The 23,944-nt window shown below is 36.2% G+C and overlaps 1 protein-coding gene across 10 annotated transcripts in view; it reads right to left on the bottom strand.

Annotated features, from left to right (window-relative positions):
* Window positions 1–23,937, bottom strand: part of LOC118277553 (uncharacterized) — a 56,456-nt gene extending 32,519 nt beyond the window's left edge. For 4 of the 10 annotated variants that reach the window (XM_035596400.2, XM_035596401.2, XM_035596402.2 and 1 more), the window contains exons 1-2: window positions 6,166–6,458; window positions 2,690–2,791 (exon numbers count right to left, since the gene is read on the bottom strand). In XM_035596400.2, coding sequence (XP_035452293.2) covers window positions 2,690–2,791; window positions 6,166–6,202 — 139 coding nt within the window. In that variant the 5' untranslated portion in view covers window positions 6,203–6,458. Of the gene's footprint in view, window positions 1–2,689; window positions 2,792–6,165; window positions 6,460–23,628 lie in introns of those variants that run through there. The other 6 variants (XM_035596407.2, XM_035596411.2, XM_035596408.2 and 3 more) reach the window with 5 other exon arrangements.
* Between the last annotated feature and the right edge of the window lie 7 nt (window positions 23,938–23,944).

Here is a 23,944-nt window from a genome sequence, read left to right as displayed (position 1 = left end):
TGTCAAGTTACTATAACCTAAAAATAAGGCTTTATAATAATGTCCCTAACAGCCCTCTGCCGAAATATGGGTTTCCGGCTTTATGTCAGGTATCAGGTTCTGTCTGTGTCTGTCTGTCTATCTAATAGGTTCAGGCTAAACAGTTTTTGTCAAATGTGTAGTCCCTTAGTCATTTCTAAAGATTCCCAGAGCAGAGGTTAATAACAATCGTACTTAACATATAAATCGCAGGCAAACTCGCGTGAGAAGTAATAAATAAATGTAATCAAGACCGTGCAAGTTCATTACACAGATGTTTCATTGAATTACTTACAAAGTGACAAAGACATTCTGTTGATTAAGTGCGCGCCTTGTTTGATCAGTTTGTTAACGCAATGTCTTTCATTATGCGAAAGGGTAAGCAGAGCAGATGTATAAAATTGCGGATCTAGTTTTAGCTGGTTACTATTATGACAGATATAGAAATGTGGGGGAGCCATGCTTCGGCACGAATGGGCCGGCTCGATCGGAGTGATACCACGGCCTCACGGAAAACCGACGTGAAACAACGCTTGCATCGTGTGAATGAGGTTGCCGGAGGCCCAATTACCTCCTTCCCAACTTTCCCAGTCGAAAATATCATTATAGGTAGGTACTTTGCCCGCTCCACGAATTGAACGCTGAGACCCCTGCTGGGCAGTAATTCTTGCGACCACTTAACGGAAAACCAGTCAGTTACGATGACAAAGATAATAAATTATTGTTCAAGTGTTTACTCCGTTTGATCAGCCTGTGTAAAGTAAACACAAGCCGCGTCAATGTGTGCGTGTGTTCAATAATCTGTGTGTGTGAGCGCTGGTGTTTGTAATAAAACTAAATATGTAATGATTAACGATAAATATTTTGATTTGGAGATTGTTAAGTACCAGATTTGTTGATATTTGAATATCGTAAAATTATTTTAATACAATAAACAGCAGTTTTCGACCTGCTAATAATCTGCTCAGCGAGTGATCTTTATTGCGAAAAGAACACGGGTATCTTCGGGTTCAAGTTTCTATCTTAGAGACATAAGGTCCGGAGCTGCGGACTGCCTAGCGGGTTACCGGGGCTCCGGTTCGAAAAGCAGAAGTAGGAACGGGGTGGTTTTTAGTTAGTAAGAGTCTTACACTCCCTCTCGCCTCGCCTAAGTCCGGAGAATTCATTGGATGATGATTATCCCCCTTAAAGACCTAAATGTTTATTTTTTTAAGATCAGGTGTGGAATAAGCTAAGTTAATTCAGTGACTTTCCGTCAGAAATTGCAACTTTAAAATTCCCCCCTTTCAAATAAATAAGGAAACTCAAGAAACAGTTTTCCTTCTCTCGAGACCTTATAACTTGGCAGTGTCACTAGAATTAAACTACCAAAATAATTCCATATGAATAATAGAAACATTCAAAACCAATAAACTGGAAAACTTGGCAAGACACAATACGTAGAGGTTATTTGCAAAAACTTTAATGTTTTGAATGAACATAAGTGGTGCACTGCGACGCCTCGTGGTGCAAGCCAGGGTATATTTATCACCAATCATAGTCTTCTTGTGGGTGTTATGTCATAAGAGCCTGTCGTAAGGTAGTAAGCTCTTGGTCAACACCAAGGGATTCGCAGATAGTCTGGTCTCTGATAAACATGACGGTTTTAAAATGGGAAATGGGATCTACGAGCAGTATGGAAAGGAAGCTTATAGTCCAGTAGTGGACCATCACAGCTTGTTCATGATTGATGGTTTTAATCTGCACAGTTGTGAAATAAAATCTGTTTGTAATGTATCAACACGCGTGATAAGCGTGAGTATTAAGGCAAAATCTTCAATATATGTACCTAGAGAAGGATCATAGTCCAGTAGAATGAATCTATGTTTGATTATTTGCACATTTTGAGAGCAAGAAACGGAGCTACAAGCGTTTCAATCGTATATTTTCTAATAGAAAGGCAAATTAATTACCAAAAATAATTACAATGAAAATGACGCAAGTGGTTCCGTTTCCTTACTCCCAAGTGTAGATGGTGCACTGCGACGCTCAATGGTGCAAGCTAATACGATTGTGATCAGAGTGCCGGTGCCTTTACTTGGGACATCACGCGAGCTATAATATAATAACTTTCCCAATTGATGTGACCTGGATAGAACAGGTATATAGGAAAAGCTTTTATAGTGAATAGGTTTCCTTAATCAATTTAAAACTACCTTTGCTCATTTTACTTTATTGTTCACCATCTTGAAGTTTATATTCGTCAAAAATATTTAGCATGTCGACTGGTTCGGTAATCATGTGTGGTCGCAAGAGCAACAGTCCAACAAGGAGTCCTTTTTGGAGAGTTAAGTTGAGGATGCCCGAAGTCTAAGCAGTAGATCGAAGTATGACTTGGAACCAAACCAGAAACCTCACACTTACCTCCACACTAAGCAGTTTTACATCCTATCATCGGACTTAGACATTTTAAAACTAAGAACTTCTCTCAGCTTGCCTGGTCACCTCACTCTACCCATACCACCGTAGTGGTTTAAGTGACGTAAAAATCTCACACTTCTAAACACAATCACACACCACACTAGAGACTAGGGATAGCCTTCTATCCCCAAAAAGCTAGGGGTCTTTTGAAGGTTTCCCCCCAGTTATAAAAAGAAGGTTCCATCTTTCATAAAAGGTGATGGATACTCACGTTTGTTCTCGAGGCGCGTCGGCTCTGTGACGACATTCTTCACTCCTCCTTGATTCATGTCAGTGCCGCTACACGCGCCCACCAGTAACCATCTTAATTCGGCTGTAACAGAGAGAAAATACATTTATTTAACACATTGAACGCCGTAGTGGTCACCTGTGATCGAACATTAGCGGAGGATTTGCCTTCCTGACTTAAGGTTTCATAGACCCATATTAAATACTATAAACTGCCATCCATAATTTAGATTAACTATGCTAGCTTTGATCCTTGGGCGAGGCTAGATAGAGTGTTAGTAACTGACTAAAAGGCACCCCGTTCCTACTCCTGCTTTGAGCCGGAGATTCGCACTTCTTAACATCATACCATTTTCATTTTAGATCATCATATTATTTATTGTCGAGGCGTAAGACGTTCAAATTAAATCTTACTAGTGTATAAACATGCAAAATGTCAACATAATTCTAGAATCAATATTAGTAAGAGCTATTTAAACCTAATCTTCCAAAAATACAACAAGGTCTTCGACGACATGTCTTTAAAAAAACATAGGAACGCTAAAATTATCTGGCTTACGATGGCGACGCGATGACGCCACAGCAGGGCTTAGATCATCAATAATATATCAATGATCGTAAAATTATGTATCATTACACGTAATCGTGATCATTATCATGCTGTATCTGTTTTGGTTTGGGTAACAAAGACATTTTTGTTTACTGTTCATACTAAGATGTCTATGCCTGATAGATGACTGCCATTTTTGCTCTGCCGTCTGGCTTTGCAATTTTCTTCGGAAAGACGAACATGTATCATTTATATCGAATTAACTCAGCATGTTATCGTCATCATTGTCATCAACCTGTAAATATCTCATTACTGGGTCTGTTCCCAGAGAAGGCCTATGCCTTATTCCACACGAAGAAGTAATGAGAATTAATCGATGTGCTTCTCCAAGGTAGCTTTAGTTGGCGAGTAATAAATTAATTTAAAGTGTGGGAGAACCATGCGTCGGCACGAATGGGCCAGCGCGACCGGAGTGACCAACGTGAAACCACGCTTGCGTTGTGTGAGTGAGGTTACTGGAGGCCCAATAACCCTTCTCAATTTTCCCAAGCCCCGATTCCCCAACAACCCTTAAAATCTCAACCCACAAAAGGCCGACAACGCGTGTTTCCGGTGTCCACGGGCGGCGGCGATAGTTTACCATCAGGGGATCCGTCAGCTCATCTACCGGTTTATATCATTAAAAATCTTATAATTTTAAATTCAAAAATTAACCCCAAGCTAACATCAGAATAAAAATTCAACGAAAAAGTTTCACTGCAAAAAATTCTTTGTACTCAAATTACAATAGTAATAAAATTCACATTTGAAACATTTTGTAGTAAACTCCTAATGAGTCCTAGATTTTGCAATGCGGCACTGCAGCTAGTAAAGTAGGCCGTCCGTGGTAGGTACTAACACGACGATAACAATATCTTTTATTGCGATAGCAAATTATTATTAACAACATAAACATAAGTCACGTGTAATCATGTGATACCTAGGGCTAAGTCCGTAATTAATAACCTTAATGAGGAGACAAAATCATCCAATATCTTCTCCCATCTTGGATAATGCGAGAAGTGTCTGGGACTGACTGTCTAAAACCGCCCCGTTCAAATCTTGCTTTGAGCTGGAGTCATTTTTTGCGCTTTACCCGCAATTCCAGCCAAGCATCGGCCCTGGTGAGCCCCGTCTGTGGTCCGAGTACCTAATTAATGACCTGCCATCCGATTTCGGTTAGACCAATTTTTACATACAAATCCTCATGACCATCAATAAAGAAGGAAAGAAAAGAAAAACCGTTTATTACGCCACGACACATAAGCGACCGAGAAGACAAGTACACAATAAAATTAAATGAGAGGTGCATCGCAGAGCAAAAGGCTGGTGCTCAGCTTAATGCCGAGGCCCGGGCACGAAGGCTCAAGTCCGTGACGCTGATTTTCATAATCTCCAAGCAAGCTGGTTGGAGATTGCATTATATGTAAATGGAGAGGACACTGCTGCCCAATCTCTGATAAATGTGTAATCGATGATTTCACCTGAGTAAGCTAATTTGTGACTTCAGAAATAAAAGACTTGTGTATATTTTTGAAGGTTTAAATTCAAAGGTTATTCTTGCAAGTGGTAAGGTTGGCTGGCTTTGGTAAGCATCAATAAAATAAGGCATAAGACCTTTTATTTATCCGTGTAGTGATGGCAGAGAATATCTTCATTTGTCACTATTCCTATTGACTACACATTTGGCAGAAACTTAACACCAGTGTTCTCTGATAATCCTGAACCTTTTATACTGCGATCTGATATCACCTGCTGCACCAGTATATGGCAATAGGTTCACTCCTATTACATGGAACTTATAACACAAAATAATGGTGAAAAGGGAGTGTACATTGTAATATTGTATAGCGGCATTATGTGCTGTAATGTGCAATTCGACCTACCCCTTCGGGGATAAATGACGTTGTTGAAATCACCTGCCAAGTATAGAAAATCAGGTGTAAGGTCATTCTTATGTAAAGGAAGTTCATAATCCAACTAAGGCAGTCCTCTACCTCTGTCATGGGCTGTGTGACTGACACTTATCTCAAGACAGTCGTAGAATAAAATAATAAAATCTGCCTGTCTATGAAGTGAAACTGTATAATCTACTTTATCACAAATCTCCGTTCCACAAACTGTTTAGTTAGCTCCGAAGCTAAAATCGATTGTAGGTACACTGTCTCGTTCCATTAATCACTTTAGCCTTCATTTTATGGGGTGGCTTACGAGCGGTTATTACAAAAATAATCTTTAATCTCTAAGTAATATATTTCATAGTCCTTTGTCCGCACATTCTCTTTGCATTACTTTGGGAGCGATTTTCATTGACGGCGTATAATCTTGGGAGATTTTTGAACCTAAATCAATCAAGTTGATACAATGGAGTTCCGATAACTTCAAATTCTTGTTCTTTCTTCCACCATCTATAGACTTATAATTGGCAATATCAAACTCTCCTTTTTACGAAAACTTGCTTTGTAAAAGCTTTCAATGTCAGGAACGCGCATGCGACATGTTTCAGACAGATAACGGTACAGTAACTGCGTTACACCACGAAGGCCGTTTATATGTATTTATAGAAAATGAAACTCTAACTCAATTTGATTAAGTTTGATATTACAAAGAGGATGATTTTCCTCTTCCCTATAAAATTCACAGAAACTGATCTTTTGAATTAAAACATAGACGCATGGAGGTACGACTAAAGAAGGGTTTCAAATTAAAAATATGAAGTAAAGTAAGCAAGGTCACGGGCAGGACTAGGACCTTCAAACTCTTTGCCTAAATTGTAGGTAACTTAGAGCAATTTCAGACAACGAACTCCTTTGGTACCTACAGCTACATAAGTAGGTAGCTACTAATTAAGTATGATAACGCTTACATACCTATTCGTGTGATGCTAAATGGATTCTTTATTTTCATTGTTAATTAAAGAAGCCACTGCACATCACTATTGTCACTAATGTATTATTATTTTAACACCAACAAAAACAATATAATAATACACATTTACATGATTGACTTATTATTATTATTGGTAAAGTTTAAAATTAATATTTAATAAAAAATAAATACACTTTTATCACAGCACTGTTCCAAATATTTACACATTAAATTATTTTATTTGTATAAAAATAATAAAATAAATATTTTGCTTTTTATTGCAAAATAATAAAACACATCACCGCTAGTGTTGTACGCGCACAATACTGCGGTTTTATCGGCAAAATTATTTTCTTTATCAAAATTATCGATAAGACCAAGGATATCAATAAAAATATAAAGATTATCTAATGTTTTCACCGATCCGTCCCGCCATACACGTGGATTACTCATCTTTTATTTATCTCTAGGAAACACGACAAACGTAATAATGGGTATTTAAACACAGGTTTTATTTTTTTTAAAGGCGACTCCGTAGGCTGTCTAATTGACATCAGTATGTCAACATTTTAGACTCTCTAGAGACGAAAGTTATTAAAAATACAGAGGACAAAATTTCCAACTCTCGAGGGAACTTCGAAATTGAGCACTCGGTACATTTTACTGGATGCCGGCCGTAATTGATCAGGAACATACACAAATCAGTCTATGAATTAAGTAACTTAATCAACAAGACTGTTAATTATTTTTTTATGGAATAGGAGGCAAACAAGCAAATTGATCAGCTTGGTAACCTGTCAGTGCTGCCCATAGCCCAATATCAGAAGACTCACAATCACAAATGCGTTGTCCACCTTTTAATAATAACAAAAATATATCCATGAACTACACTTAGGTATTTAATAATCATATATGTTTCCGTCTAAAAATAAATTCCGCTCGTTAATGTCGAGTAGGCATATTTCCATAGGTACTTTCGGTATAATGACTCATGTACAAAAGTAAATATTCACATTCAAACGTAGGTACCTATTTATCTTTCCTAAAACATTACACTCACGGCTATATTTTATATGAATAACATTTACTAAGCCAATATGTAAAGAGATAATTGAAAAGGAGGCACTAGGGTATAAAAGAGCCGGAGCTGCGGACTACCTAGCGGGTTTACTGGGACTTCGGCTCGAAGAGCAGGAGTAGGAATGGGGTGGTTTTTAGTCAGTAAGAGTCTGACACTCTCTCTTGTCTCACCCTAGGCGGAAGATAATCAATGAATGACATTTTACCCTCAAGAAAATCTATATCACAACCTAGTCGAGCATGAAGCAAACACTGCCATGCATGACTTGGCCGTTGCCAGTCATATAACATTAACAATAATAATAAAGGGATCACAGTTAGGAACCTTCGACTTGCCACGACTATCTAGTTCCATTACTTTTTAGAGATAAATGACCAGCTTCATCTAGACATAGCTAATTTGTACAGAATGTTTTTGGTGGGATACTGCTTTCTCGAACTGATAGTGTATTTAGATAACCAGATCAGACAGTGAATACTATATCTGTCTACTTTTATAAATAACCAAAACAAAGCTTTACATTCGAAAGCAAAAATTAACATACGTCTTATTAAAGGGCGAAAAAAGGGCAAGTAAGCTCCTTATCCGGTATTACTCCAATAAAAAAAATCCCTGGGGCTTTTCTGTGCACCTTTTGTTTATATGAGACGGCTAGCGAGTTATCTTATTTAGTCCAGTCGGGAGAATTTGTACGAGATGACCTCGGGATAAGATCTCCTATCTCGGTGACGACTTGGTCCGTAATCCACAAACGTGAGCTGCAGTGGATTTGTGGATTTGCCTTGTAAACTACACCTGTCTGGTTGGGACATTGGCCTTTGTCTTTGAAATTCCTTAGGTGTATCATGTATGGGAAAAATTCTGGGACATGATGGTATTTTTCTACTACACTGAAGTTGTCTCAAAAGTTATTTTCTCTTCTAATAATATGTTCTGATTTGTTTCATTGCTGGATCCAAGACAGTTATTCATTTCACTGGGACGCGTCAGATTTCAGTGTTCTGGCGTTTTTATGGTTGTATCTACTGTAGATCCTGGCTTACAAGAGTGGCAGCGGTCTGCGAGGTTGTGGCAGGCTTGTCCCATTAAAATGTCTCAAAAGTTTTAGATTTTCTTAACAAATCTAAATCAAATATCCTCTTATCTTTTTAAACGACACTTTTAACTGTTTCATGGTTTATTTTTCAAGTATGTTATCCGTCAATAGCCAAATCGTGTCGTAGTTCAAATGTATACTTGAACACATCTGCTTTTCTTCGAGGAATAGGATGGAATGCTTGACATAAATATACAATTAGCTCACACTCCGAAACATCTGGCAGAATTGGAGATCTGAGACAAATGTTTCATTTATTCCGTTTATCGATTATGAAACTATCCGAGTGTCGATGAGATCCGAATGTTCGGAGTTCGGAATTGTGCCGGAGGGGAGCATATCGGAAGCGGATGGACTGAACTGAATTGTCGCTTCGTTTGGCAGGAAGTTGATATTTTCATATACTTATATCTATAGGCTTGCTCTGGTTCCAACTCGTTTGCTTCGATCCTTGTTGGTTTAGGGAGATTTTAGATGACCTACTAAGTTACAATACTTTACTACATTAGGTACGATTGTATGTCCCTTATAAATAAGTGGTAAACTTTTATGATAAAACAAAATAAAATATAATAAATTCTAATCTAGGACTCCGGAAACTAGAGGTCTAATAAAAATAAACATCATCATCAGCTATAACAGACAATGTAAATGTATAATTCGCTACCTAAGCAAATGTCCAAAAAGACAAAATAAGCATTTCCCTAATGGACAGCTGAATTCATAATTGCGCCATTTTTAGCGAGTTCGTCGAGAATTCTGCAAACTCGTACATTTTTAAATAGACGTGATGGCATACATTTTTTCATTTTTAATAGGTTAGAACAATTAAGTCATCACAAGCAAAAACATAGGCATGAAAAGGCAATAACCTTACATGTTACTCCAAACTCGTTTTCGAAAAAACTTGACCTAACTAACAGACTAAAAGATTACTATAAAGTTCAATATACACTTTGATTCATCAATTTTATCTCGCCTAATTTACTAATACAATTTACCCATTATAGTGAACCAGCTTTCCTACCAGTTCATTAAACATTTGATTCACGAGACGTGAGTCGTGCAATTATGTCATGGCGGTGACATCATCGTCTGCTCGCTGTTTGCTAGAGAAACCAGTGGAACGGCGTACTGGGTCAAATCTAAGGTGTGAACCAAGGCCGAGGCTATAAATACCGAAATTTAGAATCCTTTTGTTACTCTTATTGCGTGCTAACATCGCTTTAATGTACCCAACGAGCGAATTTTAAGTGGTTCCAACTTAAAGCGTATTATTATAACCTATTTCGGTCCGCAATTTACAACGAACCCGAGTCGCCCGATTCGGCTCCGATTTAGGAATTCTGTCCGAAAATTGTGAGGCTATTTGCGAGATTGACATTGCCCAAATCTAGGTGACAAACGATAAAAAAAATTGGACACGTTCAAGAATCCAGACATTTTTGTCTGATAGACTAGACTATTCGTAAATTAGTTTCGTGACATAATGTTCGGACGGCAAAAAGTTAACTAAAAGTATAGGTACTAGTTTTTTTCAGTTACTATTTCAAACAGAAAAGAACAGAGAGCCCACAAAAGTCCCAAAACATTTGTTCCACTCCGAAATAAAAAAGAACAAGACAACCAATCGCTCATTCATAGATCCGATCGTGATTGGGAATTCTTATCAAATTCCAAGCTCACGAATGAAAAGAATATCGGCGTCTCTTTACTTTGCGTGATAAAGCCGTGTTTCAATGTAAAGATGGCCGCATATGGGTCAAGGTGACACTTTTCGGGAGCCCTGTAGCTATTCAGTGATGCGTTCCGCTCTCCACTGGTCATTTCTCTATAGCATCTATGAAAGGTTTCGCTTTTACGTCAAAATAGTCTTTAAGATCACTTTTAAAACTATTCGAGTGGGATAAACCTCTGCTTTGTTGATAGAATGAGATCATCCAAACATAAAACAATGATGACGAAGATTTGCAGATTTGTCGGGTTTAAGTTATCTAGTTTGTAAAACATTTTTATAATTATGATTCTTTATAAACCTAAAATCATTGGTGTGCATGAAAATGAGAGTTCTCTCACTCTAAAAGACAGTTGTCAAGCAAAGGAAAAGATTTCACATAAGATCCCAAAATTGAAACGGATAAAGCGTTCCATTGAAGGACAACTTACAATAAAAGGACATACAATATTCATTTCTAACAAAAGATCTTACCTTCCAAACAGGTGACAGAAACGGTATCCATTTATTCGTTCAGAAAATACTATCCTTATGTAGTAACAATAATGAAAGAGACGTCAGTCGAGGAAAACTGTCTAGAAACCAGTCATATGACACCATTAAAATTGTAAATGTAAACAATACAACGTTGCATGTCGACAGCTAAACTTCAAGCGATACAAAACCAATTTACCAAGGTCTTGCTTTGCATGATCTTTCCTCACAAAGACGGTCAGTTTATACTGGTATTGCATAGCTTGATGTGTGTGTACTTAACGTTGGTGTTGGACGTGAATAATAGAATGATGAGACTACCAGTAAAGGACGTTGCTCACATTTGTAAAATGGACGAAAAGAGTAACAATGTTTTTCAGTTAGACGTACCTACTTAATCATTTATTCATTTGACTAACAATCTTATTATGGTAATTTAAAACAATGATAAATTCATTCATAATTTAATTTACTCGTTATGGCACATTCATGAGAAATCTTCGGCATTTGAACCTCATTAAATATTTAAAGTACGTAAAAAACAACAATTTCATTCATTAGTTCGTTTAAAATTAATTCACTGCTTATGGCAATGTCTGAGAAGTGAGAACATTAGCGTTCTGCGTAAATAAATGATGACATTTATCGACCTGGACGCTTATACATCGTATGAAAATTAAATGCATACAAAATTGACACTGCAGCAGTTCATGTTTAGCCCCTAACCGACAGACATCAACACTTAAAGAATCGTTTGGTTCGTCTTCAACAGTCTGGGACAGTCCACTACTGGACTAAGGGACTCCTACATAAGACTTCACGCTTGGCAGTCCGGTTGAAGATCGCAGTTTAAAAGGTTCAGGATTATTAAGGAGCAGATCGGTCTTTGTCAAAGGTCCTTTAGTCGGCTTTTAAAACACGACTAGAATCAGGGTAGTGTCAAATATAGTCTAGCCTGCCGTTATCCCACAGAGAAAAATAACTAATAAAGAGAAATTCGATGATTGGATGGTTCATTCGCACCGACTAATCAGAGCGCCGAACGCACTCTCGTTTCGTTTTCGTTCACCGTAAAGCAAACTCGTACTAAGGGTACAGGTATTCCAGAAACTAAGCCAGATTAGGGTCATTTCATTAATACTCTATTACTAATTAAGATATCCAGTTAGACCGGGGTACTCTCAGGAATAATACAAACTTAGATCAAGTGGAACTTTCTCCTGAATCCTCAGGGGTATACCTTGGAACTTGGGAGTATAGAATAGTTAGGAGTTATCCAAGAAATTATACCTACGTGGATTATGTGTTACTGATTGAAGAAGTTCATTAAAACTTTTATGCTTATACTCATTAATGGTGTGTATACGTGAAATGAAACTGATACCAATTTGGTTTGATGTTTTCATAATTGACTTTCATATACCTAATTGTATATTAGCTTAGTCAAATTTAAAGCCTTTTTCCAGGTCTCTCATTCAAATCATTATCGCATAGGATGTCTCCTTAAAACATTGCTATTGAAACATCTAACTATTAAAATTCTCTCGTAATCCTGTTTCAATTACATACTCCATTTTTTCTGTATTGTTTTATTAATTGAATAACCACCAAAATTTCTGGCGCAAAAATTCCTTGTAAAACTAGTTATTATCTTGACGAATGATTTAATTTGGCAGCAATTTGAATGATATGAATCAAAAGTTACGTTAAGGTTTGTGCACAGTGATGCATGTGGTTTGGTGAGGATCTTGATTCTGTAAGTATGTCGCATTATTCTTGGCAAAGTTTTTAATACCGAAGTTTGTTGACAATCAAAAGATATCGAGATATTTCATTTATAGATTGAGGAAATAAATAATTATAAGAATAACGGATAACTGCGTTTATTGTCGATAGTTTTTTCTGGGTATCACACTCTATATTTTGGTCCCGAAAAAATCGCATAAACATGCCTTACCATCCCCTATTCGTCAGTAAGAATACATCCTAACAGCGATTTCTCATGTAGGCTTAAGATAACTAATCTGTTTGATACGCGAAGTAATTATCTGGTTATCTAAATCTCAAAGGACTTTTATAAAACACAAAACAAAAAGTAATAATGGCTTGCAAAAAAGTACGAAAAGTAAGCACACTAGGGATTTGAGAGCCCAAAATCTCGTTTTAAAAATGACGTCATGCGAATATTTGTAAAAACCACTGATGGCTTTTAAACTTTAGGGAAAAAAGGTGGATCCAGGAAGAACGCTCAAAGATGGAATTTACTCAATGATCTGACCAATACACTAAATGACACAATGCAGGAAAGGAAAACCAATAATTGTTGAATCACTAATAACGTTGTGAATACACATATTTATGAATAAGTTGAATGAATTACATGTAAAATACTGTAGTATGTCACGATTCCCTCAACATTAATAGGTAATACCAGATCACTGCGTAAGTATAGGTCTCCTCTACATAAGAGGGTTCGTCAGGATCTCAACACCTGGCTTGTTTTAAGGGGGGAAAATCATCCATTGCCTTCTCCCGCTTTGGCCGAGGCGAGAGGGAGTGTCAGACTCTTACTGACTAAAAACCACCCCGTTCCTACTCATGCTTTTCGAGCCGGAGCTCCGGTAAACCCGCTAGGTAGTCCGCAGTCCACACAGGCTTGCGGATAAAAGACACAGGTTTTTTTTTATTAAAAGAATTAATTTGTTTTCCACAGTCCGTAAAAGGTTCAGTGGAGAAATAGAGAAGTATACTCTTCTCTAGAGTCACTACACGGCCATAAAATTAACATTTTACTACAATTAAAAATCCCTGTAAAATTTTGATCGAAATCAGGACGACATCCTTAGCAGTATTAGATCAACAAGGCAGGCATAATAAAATTCGTTGACATTCAATTTCAGAGCAAATTAAATTGCTGATCTGCTTTCTAGAAGGCAGTACTGAGTGTGGAGGGGGGTGTCTTTTATTAGGACTCATCAAATAACACTTTCGGAGACTCGCTGTGGATACTTTAAAAATGTAATCTTCTAAAGTGCGTTCTGCCATCTTATTAGATTCGAAATCAATTTGTAATGAGGTCATTAGAACGGTTGAAAAATTGACCTAAAACTATATTGAAATTTTCGATGTCTTTTGATTTTTTGGAAACAGTGAGTAAAGTTTCCTAAGAAAAGGAGGATCCTCCGACCAGGCGAGGTGATCGTGGCTGGCGGGCTTTCTGCCCAACTGTTTATTTGCAAGTAAACTTCACATATGCTATGTAGGATTTATGACGTCATCCGTTAATTTGTTTATCCATCGTCTATGTGCGACTTCTGTCATCTGTCACTTGTCATGTGTCACCACAGATTCAAAAGTAAACTAATAATTTTCAAATATTATGATGTGCAGTCATAATATTTTAACATTTTTTGATTTTTTGTGATACTGATTGATGTAGACCACACTGTACACTATGGATGCATTAAAATGATTTGATTTTGATTTGATGTAATTCGTTGGTTTCTACGGTTATATCTTGTACGAAAAATCATTAATTTTAAATTAGCAGCGGTTTATTTTTGCACCAAAACGGCATTATATTTAAACTAATTTCATTTAAATATGTACTTAGTTAAATTAAAAAGTGTAGGCAGAAATAAACCCTATTTAGCTGATGTCTTTTCTCTTCTTTTCGTTGTAGAGGACAATACAGTAGCTACAAGTCCTATCGTAAAAGCATTAGCGTTCAATAGTAAATGCGACTTAGCAAGATCAAAGCTCTTAGGACATCATTTATGTATCAGTACAAGTAGTCTTTGTATATTTTATTTGTCGATCTTCCTTTTATTTCAATGAAAGACTATGTTTTCAATGAAAGTCTTCTTTAAATAGTTACTAATACATTAAAGTAGTATCTTATTGAAATCTGATCCAGCGATTTAACTATGTCGCTAGTTTCATTCTATATTTCTTATTTTCTTCTTCAATTTCATAGTTATTTCTTACTTTCTTTTAGTCAAAGACTTCTAGAACTACTTACTAATGCGTCTAGTATCTTATTGAAGTCTGATCAATGAATTATGTCGCTGATTTCAATTCTATAATTCTTACGTTTAAATAGGAGTCTACCTTTTCTGGTGGCTTTCTGATATACATATTTCAAACAAAGTGAAATTAAAACTTTGAATCTCTAATTTCATACAAATCTATACTTTGTTCAATCATCTTAAGGTTGAAGATCGAGCTCAGTGATGTGGAATTAAAGAGTCTTAATTCTATAGATGGACATGATCTGATGGTGATGAATTCATTAACACCATTCAAACTGCACTTCATACCTCTCATCTCATCTCATCTTTGATGCATTTTGAGTCTTATAACCAGGTGGTAAGGTTAGAAATCAAAGTTGATACGTGTCCACGAGACCACCGAGGCAGTACTTGATAAGAACTGTGTATCAGTTGATGAGTTGATGATAAAATGCTTTCAATCAAGTATTTATTACAGTATCTCAAATTAGCGGAAAGATTAGTTGTGTCTGGTACATATTAATTAGGCACGATAAGGTAAAGTGCATTGTTTTTTTTTTGACTTTAATCAGATGTAGGAGTCAACAGAAAAATAAATACAATGATGCTTTTATATGAAGCTCGTTCCAGTCTTTCTTCGATAGATTTTAGACTTTATACCTTAACGACAAAGATGAGAATATATTAGCAAGTTGTATCTATTTATTTACAAGAAAATACGTTGGAAACGTCACAGTACTCCTAGATACCTTCAAAGAGTCATAAGACCACCACAGATGGAGCCCAGTAGGGCCGATGCCTGATTCGGAGCTGCGGACTACCTAGGTCTATCGGGGCTCCGGCTCGAAAAGCAGGAGTACAAAAGGGGTGGTTTTTTAGTCAGTAAGAGTCTAACACTCCTTCTCGCCTCGCACAAGACGGGAGAAGTTATTGGAAGATTGTTTGATGTGAATAGAGGTCTGACCGTGGTGCACCAATACTTTCTGCATTGCATTTAGAGTCCTATAACTAACTGCTATTAGTTACACATCTCCCATCTCTGCGAATATCGATTCCAAATTAAGCAATAAGCTAGTATATGTCAGTATATCTCATGTCATTAGTCCAAAGCAACAGAGAGCTACCCTAACACCACATCACGTCTGTTTGCCCCCAAAGAGGTCGATACGTGGATAAATATGACGTAAAAGGGAGCGTGTTTATTGCCACTCGTAGGAAACTCTAATAGTACGGTGTCCGCAAACGTAATCAGTGTGCGGCAAATGGGTATATAGGTACTGGTTTATTACATGGGGCTGATAAAACACCTATGAACCCCTAGCGTGGCTTGAAATTAATCGAGTTGACTCGTCAAACAGTTAGGTTAGTAAACCGTTTAACATAATTAACGGGCAAAAGTTATTTTAGATACTGTATTTTTATGGTGTTTTTTGGTGCATCGTGCCTAAATAAATAATTTTTGAGATAAGATGCAGGTTGCTTCCATCCGGTCAATCTGGTAGTCATTTCGGGAGGCCTTTGCGACAGTGGACGTCTTGTGGCTGATATGATGATGAAGACCAAGAGCCCAATAACTAACAGAAACGCTGTTCGTTTTATGGTAACGTTACAAAATACTCTTCATACTCTACAGACTCCCGAGGCTGCGGACTGCCTAACGGGTTACCGGGGCTTCGGCTTGAAAAGCAGGAGTAGGAACGAGGTGGTTTTTAGTCAGTAAGAGTCTGACACTTGGGATGATTTTCCCCCTTTAAAAATACTCTACAGACTATTGACAACAGAAAACATAACATTAACCAACAAAAATAATTCCAATCCTAAACACCAGAACCACACGATACGTGAATTCAAAATAATTCTTCATTTCCCGCAATTATTTGCGTAGCTATTTACTATTTAACTAAATAGCTTTCGGAGCACGCTGTATTTACGAGTTTGGTGGCGGCACGAATTAAAATAACCGCGTGTATACGCAGTATCCATTTAAAAAAGTGATTGTCCAAATATTTCAAGGGCGGCTATTTACATTATCGTTTTTTATCGCGCATATGCGTTCTGGTTATAAGATGTTTTTTTTTGGGAATGTATCTGTTACGCATTCTTTGATACTTCTGTTATACTGAATGGATTGGTTGTCAATAAGGTAGTTACATCTACGTTAGGAAGTTAATCATTATTTTTTTATGTCCACCGATACTAAGCTATGTTGCTGTGCGAGGAAGATGCGCAGCTCGAGTATGCGATGTATATAAAAACATAGCTTAGCTGAGTCCGTTTCCACCAGTGCTATGTGTACCAATGAATATGATTGGTGGAAACCGAATGCATCCACAGCAACGTAGCATAGAACATCTCTGATGGAAAAGCACCCTTATGCGTGAAAACTGGCCTTGACTTATTAATCACTTCTTAGGATGCAAAAAAATGTTTCAAAGCAATAGTTTGCTCCTTCATTTCAATCAATAAATTTTGGTACCGTCTCAATAACACAATTAACGAAAATATTTATAACTAGGCATTTTTGGTTAAATGCAGTTTCGATTCCTATCAAATTCGCTGGCCAAAATAAAGTCACTCGTGGGAAGTTCACATAAAAAAGGACCACACAGCAATAATTCAGTTTTGACGCAACGTAAACAATAGAACGGAAACAATGAATATTAATGTATTGAGAGGAAAAAACTAGTTTGTCCACGTATGGTTTGGAGTAATGCCTACTAATTAACTAACCAGTCAAAGTAGGTATGTTTAGGTGCTCAAACTAGTATTTATTATTTTACTCGTCACAACATAAACCATTTTATGTTCCATAATTATCATTCCTCATCCATTTTTCATCTTTACTCTAGTTATTGTCTTTCTTTCGTTAATTCTGGAAGTCTAGAAGATGTAATATTAAGATGGGACGGTAAAACTATGTGACAACTTCCACTGATACTAAGCTATGTAGTTAGCTGTGCGAGTAAGATGCTCAAAGTAGCTGTGCGAGGAAGATGTGCAGCTCGTGTATCGATAGTAGGGAAACCATCACGCATCTTAAAATATAAACAAAGCTTAGCTGAGTCCGTTTCAACCAGTGTTAACCTTTAAGTACCGACGCGTGGTCTGACAGACACCTTGATGCTTACGAAAATCTAGGTACATATGTTAGAGTGGACTTATCACTCTGTAAGTCTGTCTACCCCTTAGTTAGTCGACCAGGAGCGTTCATGGAAAATTGCTGCATCAGCGTTCGTCATTTCAGTGAGTTATGCCTTACTGAAAATTTCGAGTGGTCTGACAGACCACTCGTCTGTACTTATGTAACTTTTTTTTATAGGACTTTTACCCAATTTTAAAGTTTTTTTCTTTTAATTCCAGTCAGGTACAAATATGACCTATACAAATATATTTATAAGTCAAGTCAAGTACTTCGAGCTTGAAACGGGCAAGTATCAGGGCAAATAAAAGTGTTTCTCTCAAATAGATAATTTATAAAATAACCCTCCAAAATAAAAACTATGATTTTTTTTACAAGAATGGCATTTGTCCATCAAAACTGAAGGGCAAGACTGCGTACAAATTTGACACTTGTAAGAAGCATGTATGCCTATAGTGCAGCAAACCTGTTTGCAAAGCGTATTTGTGAAGGTAGCTGGTTACCTCCAATTTGGTGCCTTGCGATTTTTACGATATTTGTTGATTATGTGTAAAGTATAATGTTTTTTTTTATATGGTTATTGATCTTTAAGAAAAAAAGACTTTCGGAAAATATATATTGTTTGTTGAATCATAGTAGTCAACAAGATAAAAGTAACTTTTTTCGTTCAAAAAATGTGCGTCTGCAATAAAAAAAATTAATATTAGTAATTAATGGTTATACTTTACTTTATTGTTTAATTTATATAATAGTTAAATATATACACAACACAAAAACAAATATATTTATATGATATATTAATAAACATCAAAGATTTCCATAATAAAAGTCTGGTGTCTGGCAGACCTCACGTCGGTACTTATGTAACTGAAATTGGACGTCGGTACTAGAAGGTTAAGCTAACTATGTATACCCATGAATATGATTGGTGGAAGCCACACGCATCGAAGCATAGCACATATCTGGTGGAAAAGCACCCGAAAACGGGAATGGAGGTAACGTACAAACTAGTTATTTAGTTATGACCAAACGTAACTAACTTCGGCTCACTCACAGTGTTCACAACAGATTAGCCAGTCAGCAAGGTTAGTTGCGTACGAAGGCAGAAACTCAATTAAAAAAACTCATCGGAATGCCACCAACAACATTGATCAACTACCTATGTGGGTTATTTTAGGAGACAGACAGAACATAGTATACATTTCGAGAATTGTATTGAAATTCCTTTTATTCCCTGAAGGGTTAGACAAAGGTGTACCTTCTACATATTTAAAGTGACACCCCTTTTGTTTCAGAAATGTTAATGAGTTCATAAAAGGGAGCTAAGTAAAGTAGGTACGTAAAAAGTATAGTTCAGATTAGAATTTCAGAATCGAAATAATATAAGTGTGGGAGAGCCAAGCCATGCTTCGGCACGAATGGACCGTTGCTTTGGCTTGTGTTGTGTAAGGTTACCAGAGGCCCGATTAACTACCCCGCTTCCCAATTCCCGAATTTCCAACCACCCGTAAATGCCAAACCCCTTAAAAGGCCGGCTTGGCATGTTACACCTCTGGTGTTTGTGGTGTCAATGGGCGGTGGCGATTGCTTAATGCTTAATCAGGTGATAGGTCAGCTCGTTTACTGACTTATACTATAAAAAATACCCTAACATTGGAAATAGAAAACTATATTATGTTTAATAAAACTTAGGTTACTACGATTTTATTTACTTCTAGCATAGTTAACTAGTAGAGACCCATACATACATAAATTCATGTAGGTACGTAGTAGGTAGTTAAATAAATTGATTCCTTTGTGTTGTTATTGATATTGTTACCGATGATTCTATGCTTATCATGCCGCTGAGATTGAGCAATTGTATATTCTATAGGCAGTCAGGTGTTCGTCATTGTTGAGTGCTTTATAGTATGGTGAGGGCATGTAGGTTGAATGACTGATTGCCTCGTTGGAGCGGTTACTAGGACGACTAGGGATAGTTATTTTTTTTTTTGTCTTCAGGAACTACCGTTGCGGGTTTTTATCATCTTTTTTTTATCTTTAAGCCGGTAAACGAGTAGACGGATCACCTGATGGTAAGCCATCGCCGCCGCCCATGGACACCCAAAACACCAGAGGCGTTACAAGTGCATTAGGGTTAGGAATTTAAGGGTAGTTGGGGAATCGGGGATTGGATAGATTGGGAAGGGAGCGTAATTGGGCCTCCGGTAACCTCACTTACACAATGAAACACAACGCAAGCGTTGTTTCACGTCGGTTTTCTGTGAGGCTGTGGTATCATCACTCCGATCGAGCCGGCCCTTTTATGCCATGCTGATGGCTCTCCCACACTTAAGGAAATTCATCACCGTTACTAGATAGTGAGTTCACAGCCAGAAGTAATTAGTTCGATAAGCGATGAGGCAAAGTAACACATCGTCATACAACACAGCCTGTAAGTGGCCACTGCTGACCAGAAAGTCCGAGTGTTTGCTCACGATGTTTTCTTTAACCGTTTGTCTTTAGGCAAAGTATTATTTTCCAGTAATAACTATAGCAGAAAACAAGCCTGTACCCTGTCTACAACACAATATAATAAAACTTGAAATAACTAAATGGCCTACCAACTTGAACAATTTACACTTACTACATTCATGTTGCAATAAATATTGTTATCAATGTCATTTGCACAACACTACAGATTTATAAAAGAAATCTCGTATCATATCTGTCAAGATAAAACTATAAGTAGTTATCAAGAAATGCATTCAAGAAGTAATCACATTAATATTAACTACCTATAAATGTGTAAGTTTGTTTGTTTGGATGTTTGTTCGAATCACGTTGAAATTATTGAACAGATTTTGAAAGAATTTGGTATATGGACAGGGTATGAACTGACTTGGGTGATAGGATTTATTCTTGATAACTACTTTTTATGCCACGGAAACGCGGGCGAAGCCGCTGGTAGAAGGTAGTGGAATAATATTTATGAAAGTAGTTATCACAGTTACGAAAGGTTGACAAATTAAGGTATTTGAATCAGAAATCGTGTTAACTAACTATAACTAGTAGAAAGATCGTAATGCATTTTAACTCTGAAAGAGCTGTACCTCTTTGGATCAGGGACTTTACACCAGTTATGTTATCAGCCCCATATAACAGTGGGGGTGAGAGCTTTAAGCTACTGAATACTCATAAATCAGTACTATTTTTTATAGAATAGGGGACAAACAAGCAGAAGGATCAGCTCATGGTAAGCAATCAGCGATAGTTAAAATATCTCCAAATAACGAATTTCTATAAAAATACACACTCCACAATCAGAAAAGAGTACACCAGTCCAATGCGCCTGTGACCACAACACCAGAATTTATACAAAAACCTAATTAACATGAATTGGCATGAATAAATTGAATAATTATCGACGTAATTCATTAGCTCTGTAATTAGTTCAGTTATAAATTATGCATCTGCATTAATTTGTTGTCTTTTGTTCTATGGGGATTGGAGATTATTTGCGTGGCAAACTTTATTGTTTATAATGATGAATATTTTAAATGATCTTTGGAAATGTTGAACAGCTGTGAATGAGAGTGGAAAGTCAACAGTGAATTTGTAATTTTATAATTTTCAGTAAATTTAGTTCGTTTTGTACATTACAATTCCTTAAAATTAAGGTCTCAGGAGTACTTTACTTTTTTAAATTATTAAGTGCAGTATAATACACATTAAATAAATTATTCCTTGATTGAGTTATTGCTGCAGATTATACTTAAGTTTAGGTTTGGCAAAAGGCATTCTTTATAAGTGCTTTAAAAATAGGTATATATGAGTGTTTGTATTTAAAACCACCAATGCATGGCTATCAGTCCCCTATAAGTCTAAAAATAATTACCAAGTCTAGATTTAAAAATAACACCTAGGTCTAAGTGATGACATCATGCAGTAATTGCCTATAATGATTTCATTCTTGTAGGCTTTGTGAAGAGCTAACATTGTGATTCAATTGAAAATAGACATGATCATCAATGATTCACATTGTACAAACACTTAAGGTATTAAGGCCTAGGTAATTGGTAGAAACATGCTTTTTTTGAGGGGGGAAAATCATCCAATGGCTTCTCCCGCCTTGGGCGAAACGAGAGAGTGTCAGATTCTTACTGACTAAAAACCACCCCGTTCCTACTCCTGCTTTTCGAGCCCCAGTAACCTGCTAGGCAGTCTGCAGCTCCGGTATTTAATTCGATAGAAACATGCTAGGTTGAATTACTTTGTTATTTAATTTTTTGTTATTTTATGTAAAATCAAATGAAGTATGAAATATAGATACATTGAAGAGACAGATAGTAGGATCTTGTTATTACGTTAATTCACATTTCATTACCATAATAACCTTCTTTGTGAATGAAAATAAGGAATAAATCACAAGTATATAGTAGTACTATAGTCCCTAAGCAATTATTTTCGTAATGTGTGAAGCACATAATTTGTAAAAATCAGAAACAGTACTACATTATAAGACAACAAGCACCCAATAGCATAAATCAGAAACAGTACTACATTTTGAGACAACAAGCACCCAATAGCATAATAATCAATCAACAAAAACATTAAAATAAGAACAAAAAACAATACCAAAAGCCCTACAACTTATCTTTTTAAAAGATAAATTTATTTTTAAACCTATTAGCTCACATTTATCCAATACCTAGTGTTCAAGGTCCTCTAAATAGCCGACTATGGGCTCGTGACCTTCAATTAATTCCGAGATTAAGATTCACATGTACTTCCTCATTATCTGTGACTCTTTGAATTATGTATGAGTTTGTACGTCTGTCAGATGGATGTATTAATATTAGATGTTATTATTTTATTGTTGTGGGGTAGGTTTGATTGTGTTTTATCTTATTAATTATCAATGTGGAATAGTTAGTTTGTTTTTTTATGTATGTTTTGTTACTAAATCTTATTAAAATGACAGAAGGTATTGTGATGAAATTAGGATAGATTAGATCTAGAATAATACACAGGCTACTTTTTCATCCCTATGAGCAAGCAATTTTGTACTAAACAATTTAAGGGTTTATTTAACCCTTACTAATAAATTAATTTTGGTTGGCTTTAATGGTATTTTCATAGTATGATACTTATACACCTTACACTTATATACCTAATAGGTATTTATCATGTTTGTTTATCTTTCATAGGTATTAAATAAAGGTATTTATACTACAGGAAGTAAAACTATTTATATTCCCATAAAGATAAAGACTTGCTTATTGGACTTTTCAATTGAAATGAGATTATAAAAAGGCAGAGTAGATGTTCATGATAAATATAATTTAAAGCAGCACTTTGATGTAATAATAACAGTTCCCAATAAATAAAATGTGAGTGAATGATATAATTTATGTTCCTGGCAATGTTCCAACATACATTTTAATATATCTTTGTTTTGATTTATTAAAAATGTTAACCACTTTACTGGTACACCAGCAAATACGATTCTAATAAGAAATATAACTTTAACATAATGCATAATGTTTTTATAACAGAGGAAACATAAAAAAGTATGCATTGAACATTTCTATGTATAAACTAACATCAATTACATTCATATATCAAAAATGATCCAATGCCAACTCTATCCACGGTAGGAAAAAATAATACGGCTTCCTACATTACACTTACAGTACATCCACACACATATACCTACGTATCTATACACTACGTTACCTACAAACAGGTTTTATAACGCCGCAGACACTAATAAAACCTAATTACCTTCATAACATACACTTATGCCGCCAAATTCTGCTAAAAAAGGGGTGTCTTCGACGACATAAAATTATCTATTTTAAAAAACATACCACTCGCTCACACACAAGTCTTGGCACTGTCAACCCGCACTAAACGTGTTTAATAACAAAAATATGCAATATACTTACGTAATACACTCTAAATAACAGTCAGAACACAAACATCACAGTAGTAATTGATTTTGGATATTGCCGATTAGATTTTTTTTTTCACACACAAGATTCGCGAATAAAAATTATCACAAAGAATTTTATTTACAACAAATAATGGTGTTCACTTGTCACACTTATAATTTACAGTTCATTTTAGTAATAATTGATATAATTTAGAAAGAAACTCGTTAGTATGAAACACCATTTTGAAAGATTGAAGAAAAGATCGTCAAGGATTTTTCCCCTTCTTTCATGTCAACTGCTTGCGTCATTGCGGCAATTTGACGTTTGT

The sequence above is a fragment of the Spodoptera frugiperda genome, chromosome 10 (genome assembly GCF_023101765.2).
Source record: "Spodoptera frugiperda isolate SF20-4 chromosome 10, AGI-APGP_CSIRO_Sfru_2.0, whole genome shotgun sequence".
NCBI classification, from domain to species: domain Eukaryota; kingdom Metazoa; phylum Arthropoda; class Insecta; order Lepidoptera; family Noctuidae; genus Spodoptera; species Spodoptera frugiperda.
This window is presented reverse-complemented; position numbering and strand designations above follow the sequence as displayed.